Source organism: Ctenopharyngodon idella, chromosome 20, assembly GCF_019924925.1.
Source record: "Ctenopharyngodon idella isolate HZGC_01 chromosome 20, HZGC01, whole genome shotgun sequence".
NCBI lineage: Eukaryota > Metazoa > Chordata > Actinopteri > Cypriniformes > Xenocyprididae > Ctenopharyngodon > Ctenopharyngodon idella.
Window position 1 is genome coordinate 27,432,310 of NC_067239.1, and position 22,691 is coordinate 27,455,000.

The 22,691-nt window shown below is 36.2% G+C and overlaps 2 protein-coding genes across 2 annotated transcripts in view; one reads left to right on the forward strand and one right to left on the reverse strand.

Moving 5' to 3' along the window:
• si:ch211-203k16.3 (fibrinogen-like protein 1) overlaps positions 1–17,388 on the reverse strand; it is a 22,741-nt gene extending 5,353 nt beyond the window's left edge. The window contains exons 1-6 of the mRNA XM_051875206.1: positions 13,602–17,388; positions 8,326–8,833; positions 5,131–5,365; positions 2,866–3,003; positions 1,625–1,841; positions 1,266–1,461 (exon numbers count right to left, since the gene is read on the reverse strand). Of these exons, the coding sequence (XP_051731166.1) occupies positions 1,266–1,461; positions 1,625–1,841; positions 2,866–3,003; positions 5,131–5,365; positions 8,326–8,670 (1,131 nt within the window). The 5' untranslated portion in view covers positions 8,671–8,833; positions 13,602–17,388. The remainder of the gene's footprint in view (positions 1–1,265; positions 1,462–1,624; positions 1,842–2,865; positions 3,004–5,130; positions 5,366–8,325; positions 8,834–13,601) is intronic.
• Positions 17,389–17,702: 314 nt separating this feature from the next.
• pomcb (proopiomelanocortin b) lies at positions 17,703–21,776 on the forward strand. Its single transcript, XM_051875211.1, has 3 exons — positions 17,703–17,872; positions 19,789–19,908; positions 20,956–21,776. Exons 2-3 carry the CDS (start codon positions 19,789–19,791, stop codon positions 21,490–21,492), a joined length of 657 nt encoding a protein of 218 aa, XP_051731171.1. The 5' UTR covers positions 17,703–17,872; the 3' UTR covers positions 21,493–21,776.
• Positions 21,777–22,691: the final 915 nt, after the last annotated feature.

The window sequence follows — 22,691 nt, forward strand, 5'->3', positions numbered from 1 at the left end:
ATTCAGACAATCACTTGAATGCACATCTTTATAATGAGGTTTTTTTTTTCTACAATTCATTTTGGGATTTTTTTTAGGTCAAAAATGTCTAGTTGGTTTAACAGTCCTGAGTTTGTATGCCAATAGACTTTGTCTTGCAAAAAAGCCATTTTGTTGTTCATGTGACAAAAATTCCATAAAACAGGAAATGATATCACAGAGAAGACTTTTGTAGACCCTCATGACAAAAAAAATTATCAAATAATAAATTGAACCTTTGATCTTTTCAAATTTAATTTGCAAAAATTGCAAATAGAAAGAAAAAGTTTAAAAACAAGTTTTCAAAATTTTTGAAAATCATTATATGATGTTTCTTATGACCACAGCATATACTATATATATACTGTAGTGTTTTGCAGGTCATCAAAAAGATTGCACATGCTATTTTAAGCCTCAGAGAGGTTCCGCTGATGAACAGCCTGTTTGAGTTTAAATGCAGTTTTCAATAAACTGCCTACTCTCTATTTTTTGTCTCTTGCTTCCGTTTCTTCTTTTGGCATTTTGAAGCAATACTTACAACCCGGTTATGATCCAGCAGCGCAAAATGTGAATATTTGTAATGTTTCCCCCGGTCTTAAGATTTTGTTCAGGTGTGTGTGTGTATATATTTTATATATATATATATATATATATATATATATAATTTCATTTTTATTTAATATATATAAATATATAATTTGTTAAACATTTTAATGGAATTAAATAAAAATTTATATATATATAATTTTTATTTAATTCCATTAAAATGTTTTCAACAAATTATATTTATTTAATTTGATGGAAAAAAATGAAAAAGTTGCAAATGTAAAAAATCAAGTTTCAGAAAATAATAATAAGGATATGTATGCTCGTGTATTTTTTATTAATATACTTTGTTAATATACAGTTTTCATAATAGAGTCATAAAAAATGCATTTCATAAAATCATAAAAATTACATTTCCAATAACTTAAATGCAATTGCATTTAATTTTTAAAAAAAAGATTTTTTAAAATATGACAAAAATATTACACACATGCAGGTTAAATGACAAATTATTAAAGATTTTACATTAGATTATTCTACATTTAGCAGAAAAGTAGTTTGCCAAAGTAATACATATTGTAGGCAGTGAACCTGGGGTTCAGTGTCTTTCTCAAAGACAACAGCATCAGCTCATGATTTAACACTACAACCTTTGAGTTAACAGCCTACAGTAGGTCTATAACCAACAGGCCACATCATACCTTGTAGTAGATGCCATTGAGGTTTGCGTAGAAACACTGGTTAAACCACCAGCCGGCGTGGGAGATCTCGGCACAGATGTTGCCCGTGTCGGGTGTGCTGAAGCCCTGCTTGTCATGGTACCAGCTGAAGGAGTCCTCCACTGTCCCGCTGAAGCCCGTCACATGCAGACGGTACTGAGTGGTCTCGTCCTCCACACTGCAAATGCACAGACAAAGTATGGATTCCTCACAAGCACAATGCTGACAGTTCATCAAGGGTTTGAATTGTTTTTAGTTACCAGGACAGATGTTTAGTCACTACTGAACACTGTGCATCCATTTGAAGTCCTTCCAGTCAGTCAGTGATTAATGTGCCTCACCTGAAACTCTGATAAACAGCGTGTTTGTGTTTCCCGCTCCAGTCCTCCAGGTCGATACGGAGCATATAGTCTCCCTGGCTGGTCAGGTCATGTATGTGCTCATTTCCCAGCCAGTATTCGGTGTGCAGGTCTCCAAACCCTTCTTTATACTCCTTCCAGCTGCGGTCAAAGTTCACAGAGCCATCTTGCCTACGCTGGAACACAGTCCAACCGCCACCTGAGACATACATTATGCATGTGCTTGAATGATCAAATGAATGTTTTTATTAGGGAGGAAGTGTAAAATGAATATACGTCCAAATCTGAATCAGAATCAAATCTCTTTTTTATGAGTTTAATGGACATGCCAGGTCATTTAGGTTTCATCTTATGACCACAGCAATTATACTATAGTGTTTTGCAGGTCATCAAAAAGATTGCACATGCTATTTTAAGCCTCAGAGAGGTTCCTCATGTGCCCCACTGGTGCAATTTCAGCACAAAACTGAAGTCTTATTAGACATAAAAAAAGAGAAGTAATTTAAATGTTCATTACCAGAATTTCATTTGCTATGGTAAGTCTCAAAATTTTCCAATAAACAATATAAAAATAAAACAATGACTCATCCACAGTAGATTTCTAGCAAAACAAAAATAAGCATTTTCTGGTCTAGTGGGTGCGAAATGCAAATGTTCAGATTTGTACTTTCCCAACATTTTCACTGGTCCAAGCACTAAAAACAAATGTATAAATCAGGGTGGTTAACTAAAACTATTATAAAATATTAAGTGAAATAAGGCTGAAATAAAATAAATAATATATATATTTGAAAACTTAAACTAAAAGAAAATTAAAAATGCTGCCTTGGCAATAATAAACTGAAATAAGTTTAAGTTGAAGCAATAAAATTATTAACAGCTAAATAAATAACAAACGAAAACTAACTAAAACTAAAAACTGAAATAAAAATAAAAATAGCAATAAAAAAAAAAATGAATGAAAAAAAAAACTCAAAATGTAACTAAAATTAACATGAAAACTATATATATATATATATATATATATATATATATATAATAGCTATATATAAAATATACTTTTTCTCAGCAGAATTGTCAATGTGCCACAGAAAATCAAATAGGTTTGCAGCATAAAAATAACAACTGGCCCAACAGGACCATCAACTGGCACAAAATACTGGGCTCATCCTTATTGTTGAGTCCTGGACCGTCATTATTGCCTGTGTTGTGTGGTTTCGTACCGTCTGTGTCCATATCACAGTAAACTTCCACAGGCATGGCCCCCAGTGAGGGCACAACGGTGTAGATCCCAGAACGACGCACTCCATTATAGTAGATGGAAGCACAGTCGATGGGGCAGTTCCTGACATGCTGCACCTCTGGAGTGAAAAACACATAAAACACATTAACATAAACAAAAATGTTGATTTCAGTTCTCATTAAACTATATGCGACAAAGATGATTGATTCAGATTCTGTCTGATAAACTGTGCTATGATTTGTCACCCTCTGTTGGTTCATGCCAGTAACTCACCATGATTCTATACTAGCCAAAATCTTAAAAGAATAGTTCACCCAAAAATGAAATATCTGTCATCCCCATTAGACATTGGTTAATCTTCAGAACACAAATAGAGATATTACACCAAAGCTTAGAAGACCAAAAAAAAGTCATAAAGGTGCGAAAAAAACAATCCATATGAATGGAGCAGTTTATTCCAGGTCTTGAAGACTGTTTTTTTTTTTTTTATAGACAGATTGAGAGTGACTCTTGAAGGACCAGCACCACCATCCTCTTGTACCACTGTTTGAAGAATTCATCTTCCAGTCTTCATGTATTTTACAACACTTCAGCTTGTGATTTTTATTAAGTGGGTGTCATTTTTTAGGATTCTTTACCTAATCTAAGTCTCTGAGATCCAGACACCTTGCACTTCTGGAGACTCCAGGTAGGTTGCAGCTCTGGAAAATGGTGGTGCTGGAGACTAAAGGGTTCCTGATGGTTTCACACTTAATTATTCACCTTACTTCTTTTGCAGTTAACATGTATCTTTTCTCCTCCACCTGTTTTTGTCTGACCCTGCTGACCCAATGAACGTTTTGCTGTCCACTGGTCACACATTAGTATTGCATCCTTCTCATGGGCATTTAATAATTTTTGACTTTTCAGTCTGAGTGAAATCTCTTTTTGGCTCATTTTGCCTGTAAAAGAAAACCTGCCTAATAATTATGCACACCTGAATATAAGGTGTTTTTCATTTCCAACCTTAAAGGGTTAGTTCACCCAAAAATGAAAATTCTGTTATTAATTACTCACCCTCGTGCCGTTTTACACCCGTAAGACCTTCGTTAATCTTCGGAACACAAATTAAGATATTTTTGTTTAAATCCGATGGCTCCGTGAGGCCTACATAGCCAGCAATGACATTTCCTCTCTCAAGATCCATAAAGGTACTAAAACAAAATAACGACTTATTTAGTGATGGCCGATTTCAAAACACTGCTTCAGGAAGCTTCGGAGCGTAATGAATCAGCGTGTCGAATCATGATTCGGATCGCGTGTCAAACCGCCAAACTGCTGAAATCACGTGACTTTGGCGCTCCGAACTGCGGATTCGACACGCTGATTCATTATGCTCCGAATCTTCCTGAAGCAGTGTTTTGAAATCGGCCATCACTAAATAATTCGTTATTTTGTTTTTTTTCGCCGCACCAAAAATATTCTCGTCGCTTTATAATATTAATATTGAGCCACTGTACTCACATGAACTGATTTAAATATGTTTTTAGTACCTTTATGGATCTTGAGAGAGGAAATGTCGTTGCTATGTAGGCCTCACTGAGACATCGGATTTAAATAAAAATATCTCAATTTGTGTTCTGAAGATGAGTGAAGGTCTTACGGGTGTGGAACGACATGAGCGTGAGTAATAAATGACAGAATTTTCATTTTTGGGTGAACTAACCCTTTAATGAACAATCATATATCACTTATAAATGATTAAATACAAAATGAATAGTAGTTATTAAGATTGATGTGGTTTAGAATTGGTAAAATGTGCTTGGGAAAAAAATATGATCATAAAATCAACTTACCTAATAATTCTGTACATGGTGTATATGAATAAAAGCTTAAATTCAAACTGTTCATCATATAAAGCGATCGAGTCTCTTCAGAAGACTTGGATTAAACCGCTCAATTCATATGGATTTATTTTTTACAATCTCTTTATGAATGTTTTGAAGAGGCAGATTTTTGGGTGAATAGACTTTCAATGGAGGGACAGAAATCTCTCAGATTTCATTAATAATATTTTCGTGTTTCCAAAATTAATTAAAGTCTTACGGGTTTGGAACAACACGGCGTTAAGTAAATGATTACAGAATTTTCATTTTTGGGTGAACTATTCATTTAACAGTAAGTCCTGGTTTTGCATATTGATTGGTTAGGATATAACCATGCAGCTTAAAAAGGAAGCTTTTCCAAATTCCCAGACGTGGCCTACCGGGATGCAGGGCTTCCTGTGCATTGAGCAGCGGGCTGGTGCGGACTATGTTGATCATGCAGCCAGGGTTACGTCTGACTTTTTCCACCAGGAGGGAAAGGTTATGGATCTGGGCCTGGAGGTCATAGATCAAAGAGCCCTGGATGTGCAACAGGGTCGTGGCCTCGGCGTAATGATCTTCCAGCTCATGCAAGCGCTGCTCAATAGATGAATTATTGCGGTTCTTCTCTTCACTCTGTGAAAGGTCAAATAGACAAACATCACGACCGACTCTCAATCAAAAAAAATGATCAGAAGAACAATTCCCATTAGCTTTGCAGAATGAGACCTTCTCAAGAGGCTGCAGCATATTGTGTGTTTGCGTAAAGCCAAGAGTGAAAAGCAGAGAGGGAGAGGCAGACAGGATCTGGCCGTGTGGGTGTGAGCTGTGAATCATCCCCTCGTTTAACAGCATGAAGAGCTTAAGGGTGCATACTAATGAAGGCACGTGGAGAGAGGTAAGGTCTCCTGTGCTAATCCCGTTAGCCTTCGGGTCAAGGAGACTTTAGGCTGAAAACCGCCAAGCCGAGTTGGCCGGAGCAACATGGAATTTACAGAAGCACTCGAAGGGGACACTTACTGTACAACAAAGCTCCAGTGATGGTATCAGATGGTAATACCATGGTACTTTAATGTATACCATGGTATTGAACAATTATGATATACCATATTTAGTATAATAGTACTCCGAGGAATTTGGAAAATACAAAAGCACTGTAATGGTACCATGGTATAGTATCAAATGATAATAGTATGGTGCTTTGAAATATACTGAAATTCATGTATATGTATATGGTACTCCATGGTTCAATGAAAAATTCAATAGAATGCATTGGATATTCCAGTGCTACACATGAGAGAGACGAAAGTTTGTTTGACTACCACAGCTCACTAGGCAGTAAAGATGCATGTGCTGTACAATAGGAGATTCAAAACTGTGTGAAAAATAACTTGTTACTGCAAAAACAACATATCTGCACTACATTTTTGACAGATTTCTTTTGTTTCTTTTCTTTTTTATACAGATTTGTTTAATCTACTATTTGTTGCACGCTGTTCAATTATTGTAGTATGATCCATTTCTGATTTAACCCTCACGTAAAAAGTCAGAAGGTACTTTACTGCAGTGGTGTAAAGTATTTGAGTAAATGTAATTAATTACTCCACTTAAAGGTACACTATGTAACTTTTTTTGTTCAAAATTAACAAAATTTAACTACATCATCAGTTCTTCTTCCAAAACATGTTTTTGTTTTCCCCTTATTCACTATGGTAAGCCTATTTGTAAGTGTTTATATTTTAGACCTGTCGGGATGGTTTTCGTGGGAAATTGCGTACATAAGTCACTCGCCTGTGCGTGTCTCGTCATATTCGTAAATAGAGAAAAGTTGCGGAGAGTCTGCTGGCAAAAAGAGAACGCGACAGAGCTTGTAATAAAACAAGAATAAACATTGGCTTGGACTTTTCGGAGATGGCAAAAAGTGAGAGATTTGAAATGTTGTAAAAGCTTTACAGCGATGACGTTAAATTTCTATATGTAGCTCTCTAACAAAGTTCATTATTATCTATTGTGAAGGGTCATTTCATTATGGTTGTTGTAGCGCTGTGCTGGAATTTATTTTCAAGGAAGTACCATGTTTATAATGGGTATAGCTACAGTAACATCTTCAGCTAGTCAGCTTGAGATCCTTTCCATCTAAACTGGTTATATCTCTTAAGCCTAGTAGTGATGTTTTGAGCAGTAGGATAACCAGCAGAGCTGAAGCACAACCAAAACAATGTTCTTGAACTTCTGCAAAATGCATGCAGTTTTGTTTTTTTAACCTACTAGAGGGCCAAAAGTTACATAATGTACCTTTAAGTATCTTTTTGGCTACATTTTTGAACAAGTATATGTACTCTTTACTCCAATACAGTTGTAATTAGTAAGGCAATGACTCGTTACATCTTGCATGGCACCTATCTTTTTCTGCAGCAGTTTATTTCTGCTACAAAAGAAACAATAATCGCCCTCTACAGGGCATTGAAGGTACTATATCTTGTGCGTTTTGCCTTTACTCACCCAAAAAACAAGGCTACTTTATGCGAAAGTGAGTGCATTAGCAGGTAGTTGCTGTATCACAGGTGTTTCATATAAAGAGATGAGGACATGGCTGTCCTCATTTTACTTCATATTATTTTATTGATCCGTTATATTGAAGAGACCTTTTTGAAGGATATTTCTTTACTTATGCCCTTTTTGAGCACTTGAGCTTAACTTAGACCTGAGTGTTTGTAGACGTTTAAGAGGATGTTGTGTCGACCTTGATTTATTGCAATATTAGGGTGTTCAGTTTTATTTCATTTTTAGAAAATAAACATGTGATTTGCTCTCTTCCACAAATTAACTGTTTCTTGTTTTTCACTGGCATGTTTTTGAGGTGTGGAGAACCTATGCATATTTAAGCCTACATTCAGTACAAGTAAAATAAGCACTGTTATAATAAGATACTCTATGACTTTTACTCAAGTGGTATTGGAATTGGTGACTTGAGTCATTTTCACTATAAGGTATCTCTAGTTTTACTCAAGTATGGTTTGCAGGTACTTTTTACACCTGCCTTACTGTATAGATGGGCAGTTCTTTAAATAGAATAAGTGAGAACAGGTCAGGCCACATGTAACCAAATGCTTCCAAATTTAATCAGGGAATCAGAAAAAGCTTGACCCACAGGTTATTAAGGGCATTGAGTCAGGTACAGGTCAGGAAGATGTGAAATATCATATTTTTCTATTCCTTTGCTGTACCTGTGAATTCATTAAGAGCAGTCAGAAGGACCAAAAAAAAAAGATACTGCTGCACAAAATTATAATTATTTATAAATATTTATAATTTAGAATAATTAAACAACTAATTTAGAACAATTTAGAAGAAAATTATTTATATTGTAATTTATAATTGTTGTTTTTATGAATATTATTTGTTCATAATAAGAATAATTATGAATAATTTAATCTAATTATAATATTTCTCCAACACCTTGATGAATCAGCCAGCCCTAAAGACAGTTAGACACATTTTAAACATACACACACATATACATATATACATATACATATATATATATATATATATATATATATATATTAGATAGATAGATAGATTCTTGGACTCACTTGTAGTTCTAACACTTTGACTCGATGACGGTGGTTGCGAAGCTCCTCCTGAAGTTCTGACACTGTCTCGCGCAGGGCCAGAATCTGCTGTTTGCGTTCCTCATTTTCATGAAGCCAGTATGAAACCTCGTCTGTACAGCGGAACATGTCCGGGCAGCGCTGGTCGTCCAGTTGGGGCAGCGTGGCCATGAGTCGGCACATGCCGTCCTCCAGGACCTGATTGCTGTATTCACCACACTGAGCAGTACTGACCTGATGTGTGTGCAGTGAGTGGTCATCTTCGCTCGCACATGTTACCAAAAACAATATGGCCAGCAAGAGGGGCGAGAGAGGCCTGTCCTCCATGTGGTCGGTTTGGCTGACCCCCCTTTCCCACCTTGTTGGAAGGACCCTGGGGGAGAAGGCCAGGGTACAAGCTCTCTGACCTCCAGTCTCAAGTCTTGGGAAGAGCTTGTCACGCAGGAACGCTGTCTAGGACTCAGCTGTCACCGTTTCCAATGCAATTTACCTGAAAACAAAACCAAAAGCATTAAACTACACTCACTGGCCACTTTATTAGTCAACTGCTTGTTAATCAGCCAATTACATTGCAGCAACTCAGGCATGTAGACATGGTCAATCTACTAAAGTTCAAACTCAGAATCAGAATGGGGAAGAAAGGTGATTTAAGTGACTTTGAACGTGGCATGGTTGTTGGTGCCAGAGTATTTCAGAAACTGTTGATCTACTGGGATTTTCACACATAACCACCTCTAGGGTTTACAGAGAATGGTCCGAAAAAGAGAAAATATCCAGCAGTTCTGTGGGTGAAAAAGCCTTGTTGATGTCAGAGGTCAGGAGAATGGCTAGACTGGTTCAAACTGATAAAAAGGCAACAGTAACTCAGATAACCACTCATTACAACCGAGGAGCATCTCTGAACACACAACACATCAAACCTTGAAGCAGATGGGCTACAACAGAAGAAGACCACACCGGTGCCACTCCTGTCAGCTAAGAACAGCAAACTGAGGCTTCAGTTTGCATGGGCTCACCAAAATTGGACAATAGAAGAATGGAAAAACATTTCCTGATCTGATGGGTTTCGATTTCTGCTGCAACATTCAGATGGTAGGGTCAGAATTTGGCATAAGCAACATGAAAGCTTGGATCCATCCTGTCTTGTATCAACAGTTCAGGCTGCTGCTGGTGTAATGGTGTGAGCGATATTTTCTTGGCACACTCTGGGCCCCTTAGTACTAATTGAGCATCGTTTAAACGCCACAGCCTACCTGAGTATTGTTGCTGACCATGTCCATCCCTTTATGACCACAGCGTTCTCATCTTCCAGTGGCTACTTCCAGCAGGATAACGCGCCATGTCAAAAAACTCAAATCATCTCAAACTGGTTTCTTGAACATGACAGAGAGTTCACTAAACTCATATGGCCTCCACAGTCACCAGATCTCAATCCAAAGCAGCTTTGGGATGTTGAAGAACGGGAGATTCGCATCATGGATGTGCAACCGACAAATCTGCAGCAACTGTGTGATGCTGTCATGACAATGTGGACCAAAATCTCTGAGGAATGTTTTAGCACCTTATTGAATCTATACCATGAAGAAACAAGGCAGTTCTGAAGGCAAAAGTGGGTCTAACCTGGTACTAGCAACCAAATAAAGTGGCCGCTGAGTGTAACTAACTCATTTTTGCTGTATTAGTAGCAAAAAAATTTTAATTAAATAAAATGGAATAAATAATAATTAGAATTTATTTATTCAGATATTTGTTATATTTTTAATATTTATTATTTACATATATAAATATACTACTTTTATTTCATGATTATTTATATCTCATTTTTTTTAAAAAATATTACTGTTGACAGTTACATGATGCAAAAAGAAGTTTGAAACAAACTGCAACAAGATAAACTGACATGCACAGCATTTCAACATGTTTACAAATTTGAAGGCTGCTTATTGGATCAATAAAGGTAAAGACAAGAATATCACAGACATAAGAAATATGAGAAATCATGCAAAAATCAGAGTAATATTGTTTAGTCAGAGACATGAGAAATCATACAAAAAATTATTAGGTCAACTTCAATATCATGGCACCGAGTCCATGTGTAAGCACCACTTACATTTTCTAATCTAATTATTATTTAGCAGCCACTTTCTTATTCTTATTGCAAGTGCCTTGCATAAAGATATAGTGAATCACCAATTCTGGGGCTCAAACAAATATAACTTTGGGTTATAAGCTGAGATTTGTAAGCATTAAGTTATACAACCCACACACTGTTTTAATGTCACTCGAAAAAGTTGAAAAACAAAGTCTGGCCAGATTGTAAATGGTCTATGATGATAACATTAATAGGTCATTTATTTCAAGCACTTGACGGTGTGATCAATGCACCCCTGTCAGAGAACTATAGGTCAGCTGTCAAAAATCACACTGCATTGAAGATGCGGTCTTTGGATTTGGGCTTAAGGGGAAAAAAGTACATGATCTGTCATACAATCTCAATGTGATATTTGAAAGAAATCCCACAAACACATCTATAGCCATGTCGCTACTCGTATTAGAGGTCAGCCTGGTTGTCCTGATTAAGGCACAGGTTAAGGTGCTTTCATGACCTGTGTCACTTTTTTATGTGCTTATGTGGGTTCAAGAACACAGCAGCAGTGAAAGTATTTAATCTCAAAGAGGATGGGCACGCTAAAAATAAGTGAAGTAGGCGTCTAGTTTCAAACGATAACACCCTTATCCATTACAGTTAGAGAAATATGTCAAAATCTCAACAAAAACAGCTTAAACATGTACAACGGCCCTGAAAAAAAGTATTTGGACAACTAAAAATGTCTGCATGTTATTGCATTAGATGACAAATTATCAAACCGAATGCATTTATTTAAAAGATATTGAAACTGATGCTGTGCACATACACGGTAAAATCCATAAAAATTATTTTGTCTGGTGTGGAATAAGATGACTGCGCAAAGCCCAGGGCTCAACTTTGAATTCCCAAATCACCTATCAGTCCACATTAGCGCCTGACCTCACTGATGATGCTCAAGTCTGAATGGGAGCAAATCCCCACAGACATGTTCAACATCTAAACCTTTCCTCGGAGAGTTGAAGCTGTCAGGAAGGACCAACGCCCTATTAATGTAGAAAAAATTGAAAATAAATGCTCAACAAGAACATGCTGTGGTGTCCACATACCATATAGTCACTATTCCATAAGTCAGTTTTTAATATACTTTTTCCTTCTACTTTCCTATTCCTTGTTTATTTTTTAACTGTCTTATTTTTTTTTTTTATTTAATCTAATATAAAATAAAAATAATGCAATTATTAATTTATTATATCATTAACACACGTTGGGTTTTCATGTTTATGGGGACATTCCATTGACATAATGATTTTTATACTGTACAAACCCCTAAATTTACCCATCACAGAAAACTTTCTGCATTTTTAAAGGAATGGTTAATTATGATTTTACTTTTTTAACTTTAGTTAGTGTGTAATGTTGCTGTTTGAGCATAAACAACATCTGCAAAGTTATGACGTTCAAAGTTCAATGCAAAGGGAGATATTTTCTTTTACAGAAATCACTTTTAAGGACTACAACAAACGGCTGGTAGGGACTACAACGAGTTTCTTCCTGTGTTGGGGGCATCACAAACCCCTAAATTTACATAAACCCTGCCCCCGAGAACATGCAACGAAGGGGGTGAGGCCATGTTGGGCTGCTTTTTTTGCAATTAACATGACGGCACATGCTAGTCGATGCGCTGAATCAACTCCACAGCAACTACATAAATTTATCCACTAACCATCCAGTTTCATTCTAAAAGTTGTAACTTCTTCTTGAGTCTCTCCGTCAGTGTCTGACTCCGGTTTGAACAATGTAAGGCTGAACACCGTTACTGACAATCCTCATTTTGGTTGCGTGAGATTCTCCAGCTTTGTTGTTGTTGAGTAACCGAAGCGTGAGCTGTTAAAGCTCCGCCCTCTTCTGGAAAGGGGGCCGGGAGCAGCAGCTCATTTGCATTTAAAGGGACGCACACAAAAACGGCGTGTTTTTGCTCACACCCAAATAGGGGCAAATTTGACAAGCCTTAATAAATGATCTGTGGGGTTGAAACTTCACAGACACATCTTGTGAAAAGGGGCATAATAGGTCCCCTTTAAATTTTCAAAAAGATGTAGGCTACGTTTATTTTCACCAAGCTGATTGCTCACTAAACCCACCACAATTGTCATGTTTTCAGGCCATTTCAAGTTTGATTTTGATGTGACAAAGCGGTGAAATGGCTGAGTTGTTTACTTACTTTTTAATTATCCTTCCCATTAACACCATCATTTTGTTCATTTAGACCGATTTGCAAACACGCACGAAAACAGTAGAGGGGGGATTTATCACATAAATCAATCATATCCTATCATATCCAATTAATAGCGCGATGGAGGCATTGCACTCTTTGGGGGTCTGTTAAAACTCAATGGACTCAGGGGAGGCGCAGACTCTCGTATGAGACACCCACACCTGTGGTTGTCGCTGTTGGACAGTGTTACTTTAGAAAAACAAGTGATTTATACACTTCACATACACTTCAAATGCATTATGGGATACTGTATATGCTAAATGTATACATTGTAGAAAACAACCTTTTGTTGTACTAAGGAACTTGTTGCAGTCATATATAATCTACATACAAAAACAAAATCAATGCATGTACATGTATTCTGTCTACTTCAGGAGGAAAAACGTGCAGGAAGTGCCTTGAGCTGACCCATACTTTACCAACACCTTAAGCAGACCTTTTAATGCTAAAGTATCACGTCTACCAAAGCACCTTGTGGCTCTGGCCCAAGCCTAGTGCACTAGATCCAACAGAGAAATGCTGAATATGCCAAACCATATTACAGAGCAATGCCTGAGAGCCACTAAACTGCAGTATAAACAAAATAATAACACTGAGAATGAATTATATTGATAAAGCATCCTACATCTCTGAAGTGACATTTTGATTACAAGTGTACATGCAGTATACATATGTTTGTTTGGAGGGCATTTGATTTACCCATGACACCACAACTCATGCATCACACCATCTCACATTAGAGATATCTCAAACTATTTGCAAAGCTGTTGAACGCACTGCTGACACACTGTTACGATCAACTACGTGCAACGGCAACATTTTCCAAAAGGTGTCATCAGCAGAGATTATGCAAGCAAACTCTACAGGGAAACAATTACAAGGCTTCATCTTTACCTGTTTCAGTAGTCGGAGATGTTTTGTTTGTCTTCTGAGGAAATATAGACATATGCTGCCATCCCTCTCCCTCTCTCTCTCTCTCTCCCTCTCTCTCTCTTTCTCTCTTTCTACACCCTATGTGTTGCAGAGTGGGCATCTTATCCTTGTAATCCTGTGTAATTGGATTCCTGGTTAGAAGAAAGGAAGGAGAGACAATCCAGGCACTGAACAACAGACACTCAGACTATCCTTACTCTATATGCTGAGGTCTGAACAATTACATCAGATGGACAAACAATTAATACACCAAATTATTTCATACTAGAAAAAAGTGTTGATGGTATTGTGCATTCAAAACATGTTTACTAACAATCAATACACTCAATGCTTAAACTTATACTTATAAAGCCTACTGTATCATTAATAACTTTTATAAGGCATCTAAATGATCAAGAAAACCTGTTGTACACAATCTATTACATGTTTATTGTCCTCTGATTTAGATGGCCATTTAATATAGAATTCTAAAAACTGTCTTTTTGCTGTAAAATCTTTAATGATTTTTTCAAAGTAAACATAAGATATACTATACGAGTCATAAAAGCCTTATATCAACAAGCTCAACAAATAATGGATTTACATATTTTACAAAGAAATGTACATTTTACAACAATGCACATAATAAATGCAATAATACATAATATTTACATTATTTAATATTAATGTATTGCATGCCTATGTTTATAAATGCACCTAAAGTGTATTTTCAATGAGTTAATAAGTCTACATCACACACACACGTATAATGTTATAATGTTTTGCTTGAGTGTTATCTGACATAATTCATTTTTTCTGACACAGTTTAACTGAGGTCTTGTCATATTTTATTACCATTTTTTTTTAAACTATAGTGAATAAACTGTAATGATGAATGAAATGTTCAAGGTGTCTGAATAAATTTTGGCTTGACTGTATATATAATGTACAGTGGGGTCAAAATGTCTGAGACCACTTAAGATTCACCATTTTGTCACTGACCATGTGAACTTCTTGTACAAAAGTTCAGATTTTCAGGGTATTTATTTATTTATCTATCCATTTTAAGCACAAGATGCTCTTTGGATCATAATCAAATCATAGTGGAAAACAAATCGTTATGATGTAATTTGTCATGAAAATGCATTTTCTAGTGGTCTCAGACTGCTGGACCCACTGCATGATAATTAAGTTAAAACTGATGTATTCATCTGGAAATGTGAAGCGTGTTGCACAACATGTAAAGTTTGTTGTGTTTGTACAGCCCTCTAGAGGCTGTGCTTCCACAGAGAGACTCTCAGATCCTGTTAACTAATTATTCTGATCTTCTCAGGGCCCGAGGTGAGCGACTGCTTTTGACAGGAACCCAAATATAATAGCTGAACCATCAGCACATTTGATCTACAGTTCATTAAAAGTGCAGCATCTGCTTATCCAAAGCAACTCACATTCTATTCATGGTATACATTTTATCAGTGCATGCATTCCATGGGAATCAAACCCAACATTGTCATTTGCGAGCACCATGATATAAATAGGAACGCCACAGAATTTCTGCTGTAGTTTTTTGTTTTTTTATTTTTTATTTTTTTTTACTTTTATATATATATACACCAATCAGGCATAACATTATGATCGCCTTCCTAATATTGTGTTGGTCCCCCTGAAGATGTCCTGTGGTATCTGGCACCAAGATGTTAGCAGCAGATCCTTTAAGTCCTGTAAGTTGCGAGGTGGAGCCTCCATGGATCGGACTTGTTTGTTCAGCACATCCCACAGATGCTCGATTGAATTGAGATCTGGGGAATCTGGAGGCCAAGTCAACACCTCAAACTCACTGTTGTGCTCCTCAAACCATTCCTGAAGCATTTTTGCTTTGTGGCAGGACGCATTATCCTGCTGAAAGAGGCCACAGCCACCAGGGACCATTTCCATGAAAGGGTGTACATGGTCTGCAACAATGCTTAGGTAGGTGGTACGTGTTAAAGTAACATCCACATGGATGGCAGGACCCAAGATTTCCCAGCAGAACATTGCCCAAACCATCACACTGTCTCCGCCAGCTTGCCTTCTTCCCTGGTTCCATGTGTTCCCCAGGTAAGCGACGCACATACACCCAGCCATCCATGTGATGTAAAAGAAAGCTTGATTCATCAGACCAGGCCACATTCTTCCATTGCTCCGTGGTCCAGTTCTGATGCTCACGTGCCCACTGTTGGCGCTTTCGGCGGTGGACAGGGGTCAGCATGGGCACCCTGACTGGTCTGCAGCTGTGCAGCCCCATACGCAACAAACTGTGATGCACTGTGTATTCTGACACCTTTCTAACAGAACCAGCATTAACTTCTTGAGCAATTTGAGCTACAGTAGCTCGTCTGTTGGATCGGAGCTCACGGGCCAGCCTTCGCTCCCCACGTGCATCAATGAGCCGCCCATGACCCTGTCACCAGTTCACCACTGTTCCTTCCCTTGGAGCACTTTTGATAGATACTGACCACTGCAGACCGGGAACACCCCACAAGAGCTGCAGTTTTGGAGATGCTCTGAGCAGTGGTCTAGCCATCACAGTTTGGCCCTTGTCAAACTCGCTCAAATCCTTACGCTTGCCCATTTCTCCTGCTTCTAACACATCAACTTTGAGGACAAAATCTTCACTTGCTCCCTAATATATCCCACCCACTAACAGGTGCCGTGATGAAGAGATAATCAGTGTTATTCACTTCACCTGTCAGTGCTCATAATGTTATCAGTGTATAGTTCGGTGTGTGTGTCTCTCTCTCTCTCTCTCTCTCTCTCTATATATATATATATATATATATATATATATACTGTACATACATATATACATAAACATACATATATACATATATACATATACATATATATACACAAACCTGCACATAAGTTTTTGACTTACATTTTATAATTAAATATTCCACACATTCTCTACGTGCCAGTGTAATTTCAGAATCATTGACATATACTATTACATTTTTTGTTAATATTTTGAATTACATTTTTATATTTTCTGTTTTTACTCATTTTCAGTAATTGTGAAAAGTGTGCCTTTTTGTTATTTGTATTAGTTTTTTTTCTTTTTCTTTTTCTTTTTTTTTTTTTAAATATGTCTATATTTTTTAAAATGGTTTATTATTAACAATAAAATTATTTAGTTTTTAGTTATTTTAGCACTTTAAATTAAACTACATAAAAATGAGAAATGTTGCCTTGACAGCTAGCTGAAATAAGTTGAAGGGTTTTTTTGTATTTTATTTCAGTTCAAGTTTTTGTTTTAAGTAACAAAAAAATGTTTGTGCTTACATTAGTACTTAAAGCTCTTTACAATCATCCTTCATTTATCAAATATAGAGCATTTCCAGACCTTGAAAAACAATGCTATGATGAAGTTTTTAATTGCTCTTAAATCGTATTTTTTTTCTTCTAAATGACTTCTTCTCTTTTAGTGAATTAGTGTGAGCATGTGAGAGTGAAAAGAGAGTAATTGATTTATCATGCGTTACCACGACAACACAACATTACCTTTCCTCCAATAGTAATTACATTTGCTGCTGATGAACCTTGGGGCATAAATAGGTTTGATTAAGAAAAGAAACAACAAAGAGATGAGAAATTAAGTTAGAATAATTGTTCAGCTTATATAATGCATCTGGTCAGTCTGATCGATTTGCACGCTGCTTATATGCTGTTCCGTATGACAAGGAATCTTTGATGTGAAATGACGTCATTTTACCTCAATTTCCTGTCCAATCTGAGAGTTCTTTTTTTTTTTTTACTAAAATAGCATCCCATTACTTTCCAGGTGTCTCAAATGGCACAAATACTCGGAACCGCAGCCTCCGATCCATAAAACACCTGCCACATCCTGTGGATGTTCTAATGTTTCAAAAACAGAGAGGAATGAAGATGAACAAAAAGTTAGAAAGGTTTGTTTTTTATTAGTGATTTCCCCAGTGCATCCACCCCCTCACTCACCTCAGCAGAGACCCACCTGATCATCTTCCAGCCTTGAGGGGTTGCCATGCACCTGTGAGTATATAAGAGACCAGAGCTCATTCAGAAAGTAAGAGAGAACAAGACAGAGAGAGAGAGAGAGAGAGAGAGAGAGAGAGATCCATTCACAGACGCTAGGAAAAAAAAGTGATAACTGAGAGCAGTGGAGGTGAGCTCGATACGGACTGGAGACCCAAAGAAGAGAAGATTCAGAACTTCAACTCATCTACAAATTAAGAAAGGTAAGAAGAATTAGAATTTGAACAATTAAATCACTGGTTAATATTGCATCTGTCTATAAGGCTTTATTTATGAACAGTGTCGCAGAAAATGTGTCATTTATCTTTTTAAATAACATAATCCAAACTTTACAATTAAAATCTAGAGGTATGATGCAAATTGAATGAAACATGCATGACTGGGAATTCAAATTAAAGACAAAAACTACTGAATATTTGATGATCTTGAGAATGACTAATTTTATTTAAATAACTTTAAATAACTTTATTGTTATTATTATGTATTAAGACTATTATTATGCATTATGACTATTATTATGTATTATGATGAATTTTATGTGAAGCAAACCTATAGCTTTTCAAAATGTCTCAATTGAATTTTATTGACAAAAAATGTTTCAAGAAAAAAACCCTGCAAAATAATAATAGATTTTAAATGATTATTTTAAATTATTAATACTACTTTATTAAATAATTGCCTTTTACATATTTAAATATGTATATATATATATATATATATACACACACACACACACATACAGATATATGAGAAAGATATTAAATTTAGTCATTCTATTTAAAATGATACACCTTTATATAGAACCATGAACACACACACATACACGTTATATACAGTCAAACCAAAATTTATTCAGACACCTTGAACATTTCATTCATTATTTCAGTTTATTCACTATAGTTTAAAAAAAAAATGGTAATAAAATATGACATGATCTCAGAGTTAAAATGTGAAAAAAATGTATCTTAATTATATCAGATTAAGCAAAACATGTTCAGGTCAAAGTGTCTTAATTTTTGGTCCCAAATTTTTATCAATTTTACTGGTAGTCCACTGTATGAAGAATTTTTGGGTATAATATGTCACAGTTTACTTTATTTTGTTATCCTCACTTACATAAATGAACTATAGTGTCCTGCACCCACTAGTAAAAATATATCAAAAATATCAAAAATGAATAATTTTTGGTTTGACTGTATATATTATATATATATATATACATACATATATGTGTGGTTCTTTAAAAATGTATATTATTATAAATTGAAGTGTGGATGACCAGGGTGAATCATCAAGCAATATCTAATAATGTAATAAAGACAAAATTAAAATTCAATAACTTGATCCACTTTTCTGTTTTCTAGAGAATATTCATAGACCTTTTTTCTTCCCCTGTGAAATGGTGTAATATATAACAGGATCATAAGAGGCTTTTGAACTATAATTCTGAAGTGTTTTCAGACAAGAACTGAGTCATCGTCCTTTCCAAAAACCAATTTTGGTGAACTTTCATGGACAGTCTAATGAGTCTCAAACCGCAAGACTAGAGAGTCTGCAAACTGAAGCAGATTTATTTCAGCGCTGTCTTTTCATCCCTGACACAACACTGCTGTTGACGTCGTGGTGTGATATTAATGGACCACTTCCTCTCAGATCTGTGTGTGTGTCATGACGTCATTATAAAAGCTGTAGGTTAGCCATAAAAGACCAGGTACAAATGAATGAACAGAGTAGATAAAAGTCTTTAAGTTCATTTCTCTTCTTTCTTTTAAGCACCCTGAACAGTCAAATGTCACCAATCACAGAACATTTTGGTTAAATATAAAAAAGACTGAAAGCTCATAACCGTTTCTCATAACCGTATGCGACCTGCCCACACGCCATCATTGTGATTCAGTGACTCCTCAGTGCACAGATGATGGGGAGGCCATGTGATCCATTCAGCGCAATCAAATCAAAGGCGATTCAAGTAAAATACCTGAGCAATGAAACTCGTCCTTGACTTTATATATATCTCAGCATCAGCCATTTTCTTTGCAGCTTTCCATTCTGAGTCATGCGAATGATACCCGAGGGATGGAAGAACTGATGAGATCTTTGTCTTGTTGCTTGTTTTCAGATGCTCTGTCCTTCCTGGCTTTTGGCTGCAGCAGTCTTGTGTTTCCACAGCCCATATGTAGACGGCCGCTGCTTGGATTTGATAGACTGCATGGGCCTTAAATCTAATGAGCAAAAATTGGTAAGATGCGTTTAAATGCATTAATAACATGACTTTAAAGATATACACTACTTTTTGGAGTCGGTTAGATTTTTTAATTGTTTTTGAAAGAAGTCTCTTATGCTCACCAAGGCTGCTTCGATTCAAAATACAGTTAAAAAAAAAAAAGTAATATTGTGAAATAACTGTTTTCTGTTTTAATACTATATTTTATATTTTCCTGTGATGGCAAAGCTGAATTTTCAGCATCATTACTCCAGTCTTCAGTGTCACATGATCCTTTAGAAATCATTCTAATATGCTGATTTGCTGCTCAAGAAATATTTATTTTAAACAGTACATTTTTAAAGGATTCTTTGATGAATAGAAAGGATTTTTAAAGAATTTTTATTCAGCAAGGATGGATTAAATTGATCACAGTGACAGTGAAGACATTTATAATTTTATAATAAAAGAATAAAACACACAATTAGTATAATTTTTTGTATTAATTTTTAGTGTTTTCAGTCATATAAAGTCATATTTATATAATGAGCAATCGCTAAGACCACAAACCTAACAAAAATTTGATAACATTAATCTCTCATTAACAAGTAACTGAGTCAATTTCACAAAAGAAAGAAAGAAAAAAATCAGAAAGAAAAAAATAAATATGCATATATATATATATATATATATATATATATATATATATATAAAAATTATCATTTTTGGTCATTCTCAATGATGATTCCTTTCACAGTACAAAAATAAATTAATACAATATTTTTTCAATAAATCAGCATATAAGGTGTACATTAAATAATGAATGCATAAACACTACTTAAAAATCATAATTTTTAATCATTATGGTAATGAGATTTACTTTATTTTTTTATATTCTAATATTTTCTTTCCAATATATTCTTAACAAGCTTCATGAGATTCAGCCAATTATATAATGAGTACATACGAAAAGATTCAAATTAAACAATTTGAATGCACATAAACAATGTAATGTCTGTTAACAAAAGCTGCATCCATGGTTAACGTATCTATGTCCTCTTGTACTCTGTCCTGACTGTGCAGCAGTGTATCAGGCAGTGCAGATCTGCACAAGAATCCTCCAATTACGGACGAGTGTCTTCATCTGAACAGCTGAACAGTGAAGAAGAGGTTGAGGAAGAGAGTCTCAGTTTGGCCCTGCTCTTATCAGCTCTGTCTCCTGACTCGATCGAGCTTCAAGACCCCACTGGAGAAACCCCTCACAATGATGAGAGGAGGTCTTACTCCATGGAGCACTTCCGCTGGGGCAAACCCATGGGCCGCAAGCGTCGACCTGTCAAAGTCTTCACTAATGGCGCTCTGGAGGAGGAGCCGGTGGAACCAGAGGAGTTGGTGGAAAGCATCCGGGTGGAGCGAGGGCAGGGAGACAAGCTCCATGTTCAAAACAGGAACAATGTAAAGAACAACGGGAAGTATCGCATGACCCATTTCCGCTGGAACGCACCACCTGACAAGCGCTACGGAGGCTTCATGAGGCCCTTTTCAGATCAATCCAACAAGCCACTGCTCACACTCATACGAAACGTCATTGTTAAAGACGGACAGCCGTTCAGAGATTAAGAGAGGAGAGAATATTTGGTGTCAAAACATTTAAATGTGTCCTTAATATCGGCTACCTTATTTAAAAAAAAAAGAATTTTCCTCTGAACCAAAAGTACAGGGCATGAAATGTTAGTGTCCTGTGAAAAAAAAAAAAATGAAATACTCATTACTTGATATTCACAGTTCATTTAGACACACGGCACTGTACTGATCATCTCTGGGATTTAAAAAGAAAGGATATTCAGAAATGCTTTACTGTAATATACTGTACATGAACTACATTAAACTGAATTTGCAATGTTGCCAGCTGTGAATTTCTGTTTCTATGGTTAATATATATATCCTGGAGTGGCCAATTTGTCGATTGGTCTGAACTGATCCATATGGGAAGCAGACAATATAAGGGATTTTTTCGGTTTCCTCAGTAAACTGGACTCTTTATGCCAGGTTATAAAAGAGTTACATAGTCATCTGTCTTTTTTAACTGTATATCATAATGTTTTGATGTCTAACGTAAAATTCTAATCGGGAGGTAAAAGGAAAAAAGCAAAACCACATATTTATAGATTTATAATAACATTATAGATTCATAATATGGGCCATAATTGACAGTAATTATTGGCTTTTGGCATCTGTGCATAAAGGCACCCACACACTACAAGATAATCAGGCCGATTTTCGGCCCAGTTCTCCCCTTCCAAAATCCTAAATCACGATTATCTTTTCCTGTGGTGAAAGGTGTGTTAAGAGTATAGACTTAGACTGTAAAAAAAGATAGGGAATGTGTCTCCACTTCCTTCCACTATAGAAAAATGAAGCCAAAATATCCCAGTAACGGTCATTTCCGATTACATCGCTTGGAGCCCAAGTCTGCGCAGTTGTGGAGCCACAGTATCAAGGTCCCACCCATACTACCACAGACTCAATCGCAAGCACAGCTGTCAATCATGACGTTTCACCTCGTTTTTATAGCATCAAATAACTAACTAAATCCAAACTTATTGGAAAAATGAACACTCGAACATACGTCTGCGTGATAAGAACTAGCTAAAATGACAGAAACCATCTTTGTAAAAATTAATTGAAGTGTAATTGGATTTTTTAGTTCGGCTCGCATCCCATTCGATTACATGGTGAGGGTGGGGTTGATGACCTATACTGCAGCCAGCCACTAGGAACTGCTCGAAATGCTTTGGCTTCACTTTTCAGGACTTGTG

Excerpts from the sequence above, each read along its gene's own strand:
- pomcb (XM_051875211.1), top strand. The coding sequence starts at position 19,789 with ATGCTCTGTCCTTCCTGGCTTTTGGCTGCAGCAGTCTTGTGTTTCCAC. Across the intron at positions 19,909-20,955 it reads AATCTAATGAGCAAAAATTG|CAGTGTATCAGGCAGTGCAG; the intron begins GTAAGATGCGTT and ends CTGACTGTGCAG.